The following is a 14,248-nucleotide window of genomic DNA, read 5'->3' as shown; positions in this document are numbered from 1 at the left end:
ATCAGCCTTCTCTACTCATGTTTAGAAATACGAGCAAGAACACCGAACATGGAGGTAATTAGAAAGGAAAGCTTTTCCCACAAACATCTCTTTCTGGTATCCTTTGACTAGAGTCATTCTTTCATTGAGAAACGGTGTCTTTATTGGTCAGTTAGTTACTACTATTAATCACAGCTGGCAGGAATTTCACCTTGCTGTTAGAAGTGGGCTGACATATCAGATTTAAGAAGCACTGGACGACAGTGAGAAGTTCCTTTTACGGTTGAATTCCCCTTAATGCTGAAATGTTTTCCTGCCGACCCTTTTCTCAAGAATGCACAGATGCTTTGAACCGAGTCGTGGCTTACCACCTGCATACCTCCCATGTGTATTTAGCAATGGTTAGTATGGGCTCTTAAGCAGCTATGTGGGAAGATTTTGCTCTCATCCGGGTGACAGTGGATTTGATAGCCTGTAGAAATGTTCGTTGCTACATCTGCAATCTGATATTGGGCAAAATAGCAACTCGATGGTGAGGATGTTGATGTTTTGCAGTCTGTTGATTTAGAACTCAAATCATAGACTATACGAAGGAAAAAGACATTTTCAGTGGGTCCTCCCAAATAAACCGGCATTTAACAGCAGAGGGAGGCAGAATAAATGGGTTTATACCAATATGTGGTTTTCGTTTTAAATGTAGACATGTTGGGATTAATGAAACTTTCACTGTGCCTCTGTCCTGAATCTAACAATTAATGACTGGAAGTGTTCGTAACAAAATGAATCTTCCCTTGCCCTCGGTGTTCTCATATTCTCATCTCTATTCTAGGCCTACAGTTTCAGAAATGGCAAGAGAATTCCTCCTTTTGTCGAGTACTTTGAAACCCTGGCTAACACCAGGAGGGAAGATGCAGATGCATTTCTAAAACATCTCTGGAAACGTAACGCAGCGATCTGCCCTCCAACCTTTGAGGTAACTATGATGTTGCTGTGATCATCTCTGCGGGGCTTTGTCTAGTCCAGGAACTGATTGGTTGTCATTTTATTAGTTTATTCGTGTTGTCAGATGGTCTTCTTTATAGCTAAGCTCAAGAAGCTTGTGCCTTTGGGGTAAGACTTAGTCACTGACGTGGTGTTTAGACCAAGGGCGGTCTGTGCGTCAGCAGCACCAGCTCCACCTGAGGATCCTAAGAAATGTGAATTCGTCGACCCCAGTCCATGGCCAGGCTATCTGTGGGCGGGACTTTAGGGTTGTGTGTTAACAAGCTTTTCCGTTCCCTCCTAACTTGATCCAGATGTCGTATAGACTGAGGAACAGCATATGTACCAATCTGTTAACGCCCCCTCTCATGTCACTAATTCATCCACAGGTTCAGGTATTTATTGTCTGCCTTGTCAGTGCCTCACTCCGCCTCATTTCTCAGGGAAGAAACTCAAAAGAAACGGTCCGAAACTCGGGGACATTACATCTAAAATCTTGCTGTTGTTTGTAATCAAAGCTTTAAAAAAAAAATTTCTGAAATTGAGAAAACTGTGCTATCGCCACAGACTTCCAAAGCTACTGGAATAATTGAATAGATACCTAGGCCATTTATCCTCCATGTCCTTGGTCTGTAGCACATTAAAAATGACCTCTGCAGGTAAACTATATGATCCTCTCAATTAAATCAGTGTTTGGAAGTGAGCCAGCCAGACTCAGCGGACTCCAAGGCTGTGGAAACTATCAGATCATGCAAGTCTCATCACTGTGTAGAATGTAGAATGAAACGCTGTTCTGAAGAAGAAAATTAACAGGTCTGTTCCTCTCAACAGAAGGTTGACATGATGGCAATAACCACACCCATAGAAGCCATACTACTGGCCCAGGAGATGGAACGGACCTTAACCAGCATCCTGGTAGGCCTACAGGGTGCTGCACGTCGTGAGTCAGATGTAAGTAGTTAATTGAGTCTCACGTTGTCACTTCTCAGTTTTGGCTAGCAAAATGAGAATTTTCCTATGGGATCGGGAGGTAGAAGTAAGGGCCAAGAGAATTGATCTAGAGCATTCAAAACCTCTAGGTGAATACAGGCACCCACCCACTTAAAGCATGCTGGGGTATTTCATCAGGAGTGTAGGACTTCACAGAACAAGCATTCACATTGTGTGTTGACCCCTAAAGAAGGGCAGAACATTATTGCTAAGAGTGACTGGGCATGAGAGGTTAGAGGTCTTAACAATCCTTAAGATTGCAACTCATTATGGGATAGACTTCTCAGAGGTAATGTGTCTTGGATAATTATACAAAATAATGTTCTGGCGCCAGCTTGCAAATGCCTAAGTTCATCCCATCTCCCTAAACATTTGAAGAGCTCACTACCAAAAGCTGCGGGTATCCACTCACGGTGTGTTTTGTTTGAATATGCTTTGCACAGGGTCTCTAATGTGCCTTTGAACTAAGTTCCAGGGACTGCTACTGCCAGCTGGGAGGTACCATTTGAGATGTTCCTGTACTATAGTCTTTTTTTTTTTTTTTTTTTTTTTGTTATTTTTTTTTTTTGTTCTCTCTTTTTTTTTTTTTTTATTAACTTGAGTATTTCTTATGTACATTTGGCAAACATCCCTTCCCTCCCCTGTACTATAGTCTTGATGAAATCGTCCTGGCTATTGATGAACTCTCCTTTGCAATGCAGAACTCCCTCGCCACGCCCATAGCATCTCAGGAACCCAAAAAGAAGAAAGCGCAAAAGTTCTCCACCCCAGTTAGACAATACACTCACTGAGGAACTCTAAAAGAGATGTAAATAGCTGGGCTTCAGGCCAGAACACTATATCTAAGTCTTTGAAAATTTGCTCTGGGTATCTAGTCAAAGTCTCCATGTGATTCAAGTTAAGGGGGTAGAAAAGCATGTGTTTCTTAAAGAGAACACCCCTGAGGAAAAAGCCAGGCTTGCTGAGTGTCTATTCACCCAGAGGTTTTCAATGTCATTGATCAGCACGTTTGGCCCTTCAGTCTGCATAAGAATTGTCTGGTCCTTCTTCGTACTCAGTACTTGGTGATTTAGTTTAGTTTGGGCAGAACTTGAGATTCTGTGTGTCTGCATGCTTTGGACTACAATGTGGGTGGGTATATTGCCTCACGTTTCAGACTTGGTCCTTAATGAATGTCCTTTCCTGTTGTTTATGTCTGTAGCTCTTAAGACTTTTAACATCGGTCCTCCGTAAACAGAGAAAGAATGAAGATGATATGAAAACTCAACTTACTTTTCATCAAAGAGTAGAAAAGGAGAGAGAAATGCAAGTCCAGACTAAAAAACCTTCTACCTTACTTAAGAGAAAGCCTTAACCTCAGAGGCTAGAGAAAGCACATTGGCGATCATAAAGTCAGTGGTTTAAGAGGCTTTGTCACCTCCGATTGCTGAAGACTGCTTTCTTTTCCATTTTCCTAATAATGCTCACGGTTTGGATAAAAATAAATCTGTTTTGCATCATAAATATGCTTAAGGGTTTAATGCATGAGAAGGGACAAATGTGGGCTGGTAAAAATATCCTGAGGGCACCAAGTACATTGTTTTGTTTTCACTTATGGTTCCCAAACATCCTGTGACAATCAAGATTAGAAGAATTCAAATACAAGTGATTGTATAGAAATTAGGTGATAAAACTTTATTTTTAATCTCATGTGTATGGGTGTTTTGCCTGCAAATATATCTGTGAAGCACACAGTGCAATGCAGTGCCTGTAGGGTCCGGAAGAGGCTGTTGGACCCCTGGAACTGGAGTTACAGACACTTGCTGGCCACCATGTGGGTGCTGAGAATCAAGTCCAGGTCCTCTAGAAGAGCAGCCAGTGCTCTTAACATCTGAGCCATCTGTCCAGCCATTGGTCGAAGTTAAAATCCCCATATCCTGCCCTCATTTGTGTGTGTATTTTAAATTGGAAGATTTTGTTGTCTCTTTTGGTTTTCTTTCTTTCCTGCTTTTGTGTTTGGTTTTGTTTTCTTTTGTTTTCAAATAAATTCAGTTTGAAAACAAGAGTTGTTCATGTAGGAAGGATGACCCTCACCTGAAGGGTATACAGCAGAGGGTCGATGCCCTCTGGTGCCGCCTTTTCATAAACAGAGAGATGGGTGGAACGAAACAGAGACAACTAAGTTACTATAGTCCAGCATACGGGCTTCCCCTACTCCCTTACAGCGAGCCACCTAGCAGCTACTGGAGCATTGTTTTCAGGAGCAAACAATGTAAACTTAGGTCGGTCTTGCCATGGCTAATGAGACTAGTACAGAAAAAGGGGGTTTAGAGCATGTATTCTGACTCCAAAAACCTTGTTAGTTCTGCATTTGTGGGTTTAGTTTTTTTACTTTATTGATTGAGTTTATAACATATAAAATGAGGTTAGCCCTTTTATCAATACTATTAAATAAGTAAATACACATAAAATACATATAACAGCATCTATCCTGATTATGTATTCTATTTTTATAATATTAACACCTTTTAAACACAAAATCTTGGATAGGTAAGGAAAAAACCAATACGACAATAGGATAGGAACTAGAGAGAGGTGGGTCAGTGGTTAATGCTAGCGGCTCTTCCAAAGGACCTGGGTTCAGTCCCAGCACTCACATGGTCTAGAGCTGGGATGGCTGTAAAATATGGGTAGGGGTGGAAACTACTACTACTACTGGTTCTCTAAAGGAGCATGGTATCAAACTGCCTTCTAAGTATATTTATAGCCATAGATTAGTGTTGCTCTCTGCCTTGGTCAGAGAAATATCTGTTTTTAGTTTTCTCTCTCTCTCTCTCTCTCTCTCTCTCTCTCTCTCTCTCTCTCTCTCTCTCTCTCTTTTATTTTCAGGAGCTCAGCAAGTGGAGGTGATATAGCTTCCATCACCAAGATCCACATGGTGGAAGGAGGTAACTGATTCCCCTAAGGATCATCTGTACATCACAACACATGTGTGCACACACAAGAACACACACACACACGCATGGGTGCATAAATGTTTACAAATATTAAACAAGCAAAGGTATTCGTTCACCTAGAAGAGTTGCTGCTAGTGTGAAGTCAAGGAGGTGAGTTAGGCATCCTGGAAGCTGTAATGTGGCCTCAGTTCCACTCGTACCTGTCCTAGATTGCTAGAACGAGGGAATGGAGATTCACCATGCCCAGAGAGAAAGGTTGACCGGAAGAGAACTGGGAAAGAACTAGGGTTGCAAGTGGACTGTGGAACCCAACAAAGGATTAAGAAAACCTGCCTTGTCACGTACAACCTTGAAAGCAACCCCAAAAGCAAAGTTGGGTTGTGAGGACACATATGAGTAAAAATGTAACACAGAGACACATCTGCCACCAAGCCTTACATCTTCATTCAAGACCTGCAGACTGCAGGTGCTGTATGTGGGCCTGGGGTTCCCCTTCACCTTTAGTACCAGTCATTTAGAACCTGGGCATGACACCCAGGCACTGCTTGCTCAAGGATCTCAACAGGGAATACAAAGAGCACTTAGTAGTGAGCCCCTGACAAAACCTAGGGAATGAGCTGTCCAGGATCAAGTCCACATCCCAGTTCTGTGACTAACACTACCCACATGATGGCTTTAAAAACAGGAACGGCAATAGCTTATTTCACTAAGCCAGCCACAGAGTCCCGGCCTGGAGAATTTGTTGTTTTCAGGTAATGAAAACATGTGAAATTTAAAATTGCTAATCCTTCATGCCACAATGCACAGACCCACAGAGGAGAGGGTTCAAGTTGGGGATGCATGGATCTCCCTGGGAAGAGCAAAATGATTAGATCTTGTGTGGGGGCTGGGAGCCAATGAGGATCGAAACAAAGGGGTCAGATGGATTGAGTTGGAGAGAGAGAGTACAGGGAGAGACAACTGGAATTGGGGTGGTGGTGCACTTTCGGGGGAGGCAGACACCTAGTGCAATGGAAACTCCCTGGGATCTATGAGGGTGACCCTACCCTAGCAAAGACTCCAATAATCATAGATATGAAACCTGAGTCGGCCATCTTCTGTAACCAGGCAAGACTTTCAGTGGAGGGGTTGAGACACCAACCCAGCCACAAAACTTTCCACCTATAATTTGTCCTGCCTGCAAGATATGCTGGAGTAAACGTAGTACAGAACTTGTGGAAGTGGCCAGCCAATGACTGGTCCAACTTGAGACCCATGCCACAAGAGGGAGCCCATGTCTGACACTGCCTAGAGGGCCAGAAACCAGAGGCTGGAATGTCTAGAGACCTAGGATAGAACTACAACCGACTGGGGAAAAAAAAAAGTCAATGAAATGATTCCTAGTGATTTTCTGCTATATTCATAGACAGGAGTCTTGAATAATCCTCATCAGAGATGTTCCCTCTAGCAACTAATGTGGAAACAGATGCAAAAACCCACAGCTAAGGGAATCCTCTGGAAGAGGGGGAGGAAGGGTTGTAGGAGCCAGAGGTGTCAAGAACACCACAAGAATACTACCCACAGTTAGTTGTAACTAGGGCTCATAGGAGCTCACAGAGACTAAACTGACAATCAGGGAGCCTGGATGGGTCAGACCTAGGTCCTCTGCATCTGTGTTATGGTTGTGTAGCTGGGTCTTCTTGTGGGACTCCTAATAGTGGGAGTGGGGAGCTCTGACTCCTTTGCCTGCTTTGGGGACCCTTTTCTTCCTGCTGGGTGGCATGTTCCAGCCTTGATATGAAGTATGTGCCCAGATTCATTGCAATGTGTTATGTCATGTTTAGTTGATATCCATGGGAGGCCTGTTCTTTACTGAAGGGAAACAGAGAAGGAGTGGATATGGTCCAGAGGCAGGGTTGGGGAGAGAGACTAGGAGGACAGGAGGACAGGAAACTTGCAGTTGGGGTGTAATATATGACAGAAGAATTGATGGGTGGATGGATGAATAAATAAATAACAAATAAGCAAAAAAAAAATGAGTTTTTAAAAAGAAAGCAAATAAAATTGCTTAACCTATTGCGAGGTGCTGCCACATGTGTCTTACATTTATTACCTACAACCAGGGAAACCAAACATCTATACTCCAGGCCCCTCTTCCTGCCTTTTCTCCTCAACCCTGCATTTTGAAAACATGAGGGCAGAGGCTAGTGCATTTGATAGGCAGGATTCTATTCCTGTAACATACCAAGCCTTAGGAAGAAAGGCAAAATGAGGATTATCACTCCTGGAAGGGTCAGGCCGATCACCTATTAGGAGTATCTAGGACTTCCTGCTTAAGAGGAAGGAGCTACATTCAAATTAAGCAAAAATCTCTCCTATTCTTGGATTTTAGTTAATTCTAGATGTAATTGGGTTTTGGGGCTTTTTTTTTTTTTAAGGTTTATTTGTTTTATGTATATGAGTACACTGCTGTTGTCTTCAGACACACCAGAAGAGGGCATCTGATCCCATTACAGATGGTTGTGAGCCACCATGTGGTTGCTGGGATTTGAACTCAGGACCTCTGGAAAAGCAGTCAGTGCTCTTAACCACTGAGCCATCTCTCCAGCCCTAGATGTAATTGTTAATAATTAATAATGCACAAGTTGACAAGCCAAGAATTAGTAACCACTACAGCAGCAGCTCGGCCTTGTGCCCCAGCTAAGGTATAACTGAGATGAATTCTGCCCTGATGTGTGTGTGTGTGTGTGTGTGTGTGTGTGTGTGTGTGTGTGTGTGTGTGTGTATTCCCTTAAGGGCACACTGTGTACCCTGGAACTGGAGATATGAGCAGTTGTGAGCTACCCAGGATGGGTGCTGAGAACAGAATCCAGATCCTCTGTAAGAGCAGAGTGCACTAAGAACTCTTAACACTCTGTTCTCTTTCCTTCCTTCCTTCCTTCTTTCCTTCCTTCCTTCCTTCCTTCCTTCCTTCCTTCTTTCCTTCCTTCTTTCCTTCTTTCCTTCTTTTCTTTTTTCCTTCTCCTTTTCTTTCTTTTTTTTTTCATAGAAAACTTCTCTTTTGGTTGTTCTTGTAGGATATAATTAATTCAAATAGCAATTCTTTTGGGGGCAGGGGTTGAGATTGGGTTTCTCTGTGTAGCCCCTGTTGTTCTGGAACTTTGCAGACCAGACTGGCCTTGAACTCATAGAGATCTGCCTGCCTCTGACTTCTGAGTGCTAGGATTAAATGCATGTACCACCATTGCAATTCTTTTTATGAATAGGAGTTCTTACTTATTTTACATATTTCCCTTTTGATAAAAAAGGAATAGCACTGTACTTGATAACCAAATATACCAAATACTTCAAAAGCAAGTCTCTCCCACAACTCCCAGAAACAACCCTGGCTATTAGTATACTTTTCCTGGAATGTCACATCCATAGATGGTTCTAACTCTGTTGCTCCTCCTCTCTTCCTCCTCTCTTCCATATACCCCATGTCTCCCCACCTCCCAAAAGGAAAAAAATAAATAATTTTTTAAAGGAGCCAAGTAAAAAAATATCTCTAGTCTATTTTTTTTTGGAATAAACAAAAACCCTTTGCTAATATAAGGTTAGAAAACATAACTTTTGAACATTAGACAAGTCACAAAAGTTGGTCGTGAGCAGATAGTGTACTACCTTCCAGCTGTCCCCATCCTAGCCTCGCTGTGCAAAAGCTGTCACCTTCAATGAACTATGAAATGATCAATTGAGTCCTTAAATAGCCCAATTAGTGTGAGTTGAAACATCTCCCTGAGGCTTCAGGTTGTCCCCTTTATCAGTTGCTTTTCTTGTCACTGTGGTGAAATACATGCCAGAAGGAACGTAGAGAAGGAAAAATTTATGTTGATTCACAGATTCAGGGTGGGAAGGCATAGAAGTGGCTTCTGTCCTTGGTAGCAGCAACATACGGTCTCTGGGTATCTGGTTCATATATCTATTAGGAATAGAGAACTTGAGACAGAACGAGGATTAGCTATAATCCCTCATCCCCACTGTTGGCATTCCTTCTAGTCTCTGCCCTACAGTAACCTGGCCATGGCCAGGTATGCCTGACTCCTCATAAAAGGGGCTGCTTGCCCTCTTCTCACTCTCTTGTTCTGTTCTTCTCTTGCTCTTCTTACTCCCTTCCCCTCTTCCCTCTCTGTTCCTTCTCTCCCCATTCCCCACCATTTTCTCTCTCCATGTGTTCATGGCCTTTACTCCTTGTCTCTTTGTCTCTCTGTTTCTCTGTCTCTGTCTCTCTCTATCTCTCTCTCTCTGCCTCAACTCTCCTCCCCATGTTACTACCTCAGGGGGAAGGGATATCCCAGCATGGGCCAGCAGAGGCACCCCTTCTCCTATACCATGCCAAACCTCCACAAAATATATCCCTGATTTTTTTCTTTTTTATAAAACACAACATACACACACACACACACACACACACACACACACACACACACACACACACACAGCCTGTCCTGCTAACCAGATCACAAGTTGGAAAAGTTCCCTGACCTCCCAAACAATACAATCAACTGGGAACTAACTGTTCAAACAAACAAACAAACAAACAAAAAAATCTTAGGGGCTGGTGGGATACTTTGGGGTGAGGGGACTGTGGTAGTTTGGATGAAAATGGCCTCATAAGGACTGGAATTATTGGAGATGTGAACTTGTTGAAGTAGATGTGGTCTTATTGGAGAGAGTGTGTCACTGGGATCAAGCTTTGAGGCCTCAGAAGCTCCTAATCCTAGTGGATCATTGACTTTCTGCTGCCTACTGATCCAGATGCCGAACTCTCAGCTCCGTTTCCAGCACCGTGTCTGCCGGCATGGTGCCACGTTTCCTGCCATGATGATAATGCACTAAACTTCTGAAACTGTAAGCCGGCTCCAATCGAATGTTTCCCGTTATAACAGTTGCCATGGTCATGGTGTCTCTTCATAGCAATAAAACCCTAAAACAGGGACACTTCACAGTCAAACCACAGTAACTTCATGTAGGACACCCATATTTTAATTCTATTCAGTTACTTGGTAGACCGTTTACTGTCTTAGAAAATATAAATGAAAGATATTTTATCTTTGTCTGTTTATATTTAGAAGTCAAGAATCCACTCTCTTGGTTTTCCACAAATACCTATACTACCCTTTGTGCCTTTCTACTTACCATGAAAGGTGATTTCAGAACTGGATAGGTTGAATGAATCCAGAGGGAGAGAAAAGCAAACACAAACTTCTCTCTTACTATAGACTTAGTGAACTGGCTGATGAATGCAAATTTGGCACAAGAGGAGGACAGGATAGGTATGTATGAACCTCGTGATACTGAAAAGTTGAGTTCACACAGAACAACAGATAAAGAGCTCAAAGTCAGAACATAGGACAACAGATAATCTTAAAGAAAACAAGAAACCTTGGGGCTTCTGTTGCAACGTCACAGGAGTGGGATAGAAGATGGCAGTAAAAAGGAAAGAGATTCAGTGGGAAAACCGTCCACTGTCCAATCAACAGAGAATAAACCAGGAAGGGCTGAGTGCTAAAGTCTATGTAGTAACTAGCTGTCGCTGAAGCCAGAGTTTCAGAACACATGTGAGAGTGGGAAGTTATGGTACTGTCATTTATTGGAGGTTGATGATCCATACTTTTTGTTTGTTTTGCTGAAAGAAGTGAGACAATACAGAAAAACTAAATAAGAATATACACTCTAGACACCTCATGGGTGACCAATGGTTTTCTTCTCTTGCTAAATTATACCAGGGAGGCTCTACCCAGCAAGCATAGAAGTCAGGATGAGTGAGAAAGGGTTAGAAGTCGTGAAATAGCCACATCCAGTCCTTTCCAGAGACCTATCTTGCTCCAAGTATTGGTTCAGATTTTCACTCTCACTGTAGCCAGAATCCATGCAGTTTTTATATCCCTTGTTTTAAATATGAGATGTCTATCCCAGAGTCAGAAGTTAGAGTTTGGTTGCCAGTTGATAGGGCTTTCCAGTGCTCCACCCTCATGAAAGGGTTATCTCCTGAGGGAGTTATTCGAAGGAACATGATAAGAAGTAGATGATGAGGCTACATTCAAAGAAGTCACTAGAGTTGTAGCCTGGGAAGATATATATTGTCTCCTGCCCCTTCCTTCCCTTCCTCTCTCCCTCATTTTCTTCCTTTCCCATTGGTCCTTTCTCTCTTCCCTCCTCCTTCTGATATGACATGTACAATTCCACAGTCCATTATTTCTGAAACCCAGAGCCAGAATAAACTTTTCCTTGCCTTCAGTTGTTTCCTCTGGTGTTTCTCCAAGCAATGAATGTTCTGTGTAAGATAAGCGCTGACCTCAACTGCAACTGAATGTTATGAGATCACCACAGGGCAAATACCATTGATCCACCTAAAGCCAGAGTCATTGATTTTCTTTTTATCAGCACTTTCTGTGCCTTAGTTTCTATTAACTTTATGTGTACAGAGGGCCACTGCAGCCACATGCACATGATAAGTGAGGAAACCAAAGCTTAGGTATGTTTAGAGTGAAAGACCCCAGAGCAGAGAGACCCTCACTCAAGCCTCGGGATGACACGACCCCCCCCCCCAAGAACTCACGTAAGACTGTCCTTGCTGTAATAATATGAGGTTTATTTATAGGAACCAGTGCACTGGAGTTGAGACTCGTATCCCACAAAGGGGCAGAAGAGTTCGACCCCAAGTGGCTGGGAGAAGGAGTATTTAAAGTAAAAAACCACAGAAACCACAACCTAAGAGCGTAGGGATGGCATCATTGGAAAATGTCAAGAATACCAGTGAAAAATCACAAGGAGAAACTCCCTGTTTCTCAAGATTGTTTAACTTTATGGTCTGCCAGTTCCTGGGAGAAGCTTCATGTTTCTCAAGATTGTTCTTTAAGATTTTAATCTAACTTTATGGTCATCTAGTTCCTGGGAGAGAGTTGCTGAACTGGCTGGTGTAATTCCCCTGCTCTAAACTTTTGTCTGGGAGGGGGGCAACCTTAAAACTTCTACCTTTCAAGAGGAGATCAAGTCTAGATCTTGTCTTTAATTCTCTTAACATTATTATACTTACTGTTCTGGCTTTCACCTGGCATATAGTTGCTACTAATGCAATGTCAGTGATATTGATAAGCACATGTCCCTTACTGGGAATTTTGGGGTTACAAAGAAGCTACCAGCCCCACCTCCATCCCTCACCAGTAGCAGCACTCCCTTTGAGCCATGAGAATCCTGTCTTCAAGTGCATTACCTCATTTTGCATGATGCTCCAAGACTATGAAAAATGACTCAAGCAGAAGCCAGATCATTCTTAATAATCAATGGGAAATACTGAACCCTTCTAGAGGCTTTGCCAATATAAAAGAACAAAGTTATAGTAAATTATGAGTAAAGATAGAGAAAAGTACGTACAATATTATTTGGCTAAAATGTTTTCTTTTCACTTTTGAGAATGACTTAAGCCATGCTTACCTTCTTTTTCTTACTATGTGTATAGCCAGGTTTTGTGTGTTAAGCTGGAGTCTCCCTTGAGGAAATGCCTTCATTAGATTCAGCTATAAGGCATTTTCTCAATTAGTGATCAAGGGTGGAGGGTCTAGCCCATTGTGGGTGGTGCCATCCCTGGGCTGGTGGTCTTGAGTTCTATAAGAAAGCAAGCTGAGCAGGCAGGGGAAGCAAGCCATTAAGTAACACCCCTCCATGGCCTCTGCATTAGCTCCTGATTCCTGACCTGCTTGAGTTCCAGTCTTGACTTCCTTTGGTGATGAACAGCAACATGGAAGTGTAAGCTGAATAAACACTTTCCTCCCCAACTTGCTTCTTGATCATAATGATTTTCTCAGGAATACAAATCCTGACTAAGACACTTTGTATGCCACGGATGGAGCAGGAATCTTTCCTGGGCTTTCTGAGTTGTCACACTCATTTCTACAAGTGGATCAATTTGTAAGATTAGATTCCTTGGGCTTTGACTCTCTGAAACATATTCTAATAGGTCTTTTGATGTGGTCTTTGGATTTTTTTCTTTTCTGTTTGTTTTCAATCCTGTGTTACTTTGACTGCCCCGTCTTCATGTAACACAAACAGTTTCCCAAGAATCAGCCTTTGGTAAGAGCTTGTGATCATTAATTTGGTGAATCTATGTTGGGTCACAATTCTAAGATATTTAACCAAACCTTATCCTTGCATGTTCTTGTTAAATTGTATTTTAGGTGAAATTAAGATTTATAATGTGAATGATGAGCCCCTATTTATCACCTGAAGATTGTTTCCTGAGCAAAAAGGGATACTGCAAATTCTCTTTGGAAAAACAATTGAACCAGAGCATGCTCTCCCTGGCTCTCCAGCCTGCTGGCCCCTCCCCCATCCCTAGACACAGTGGACTTGCCAGACCCCAAAGTCCCTAAAATAAAAATCCCTTCTCCCCTCTTCCTTGTCTGAGTCTCCCTTTCTGTTTCTCACTTTGTCTCTCTACATAATAATTTATCTGTATGTGTTTGTTCTATATAATTTTAAAGGTACGAATGTTAAATATACATGCATACCCAAGATCACTCCTGGTTCTGCTTCCCCGACTAGATAGATAGATAGATAGATAGATAGATAGATAGATAGATAGATAGATAGATGGATGGATGGATGGATGGATGGATGGATGGATGGATGGATGGATAGATAGATAGATAGATAGACAAATAGATAGATGAAGAGATAAAGAGATGCATTTACTTTATCTCTTCTATAACTCCTTTTAAGTTTGACTAGCATTTCACCCCTCAGTGTTATCATTTTCCATTTCCTTCCTTCACTCGCATACATGCCCTTTCCTTCTTCCTATCATTCTTTTTATAAAATGGCACATTAGTCTACCACTGGGAGACAAAGAAATAATATACCTACGTGCGTTTATGCACTGAGCATGAACTGAGCAGACACTAACAGTAGACACACACTAGAAGCTTACTTTACAAGTGACACGATCAATCAGTGGACATTGACCACACTGTTATTCCTTAGTGACCCATGGATTGAAGAGCTAACAAAGTTTGTATCTTTCACAATAAGTTCATTATACTGCAGATAGTAAGTATAATGAAGTAATGACGTGACCTTTGAACATTGTTCTTGGAGGAACAGGTGACATTTAAGTAAAAGCAGGATAACAAACTACAATTTGTGCACAAGAAAACCAGCAACACCATGACAGCTGGCAGAGAACGTTCAGCTATCTAGATTCACAATTCCTCAAATGACTATCACGAAGGCCTCTCACCCTTCAGAAGGACTGACCATTGAGAAAATTAGAAGACAAAGCCCCGAATCCTGTTCCAATACAAAACAAAGAAAACAGGGTTCCCAGGAGGATCAGTAGCTCCTCT

The 14,248-nt window shown here is 42.2% G+C and overlaps 1 protein-coding gene across 1 annotated transcript; it reads left to right on the top strand.

Annotated features, from left to right (window-relative positions):
* The first annotated feature begins 284 nt into the window (after positions 1 to 284).
* On the top strand, positions 285 to 3,380 carry LOC116898330 (ferritin heavy chain-like). The gene is made up of 5 exons (XM_032899662.1): positions 285 to 380; positions 809 to 952; positions 1,792 to 1,911; positions 3,152 to 3,282; positions 3,341 to 3,380. Exons 1-5 carry the CDS (start codon positions 285 to 287, stop codon positions 3,378 to 3,380), a joined length of 531 nt encoding a protein of 176 aa, XP_032755553.1.
* Positions 3,381 to 14,248: the final 10,868 nt, after the last annotated feature.

This window comes from Rattus rattus, chromosome 4, assembly GCF_011064425.1.
Source record: "Rattus rattus isolate New Zealand chromosome 4, Rrattus_CSIRO_v1, whole genome shotgun sequence".
In the NCBI taxonomy this organism is placed as follows: domain Eukaryota; kingdom Metazoa; phylum Chordata; class Mammalia; order Rodentia; family Muridae; genus Rattus; species Rattus rattus.
Note: the sequence above shows the minus strand (reverse complement) of the source record. Positions and strands in the feature narration are given on the sequence as shown.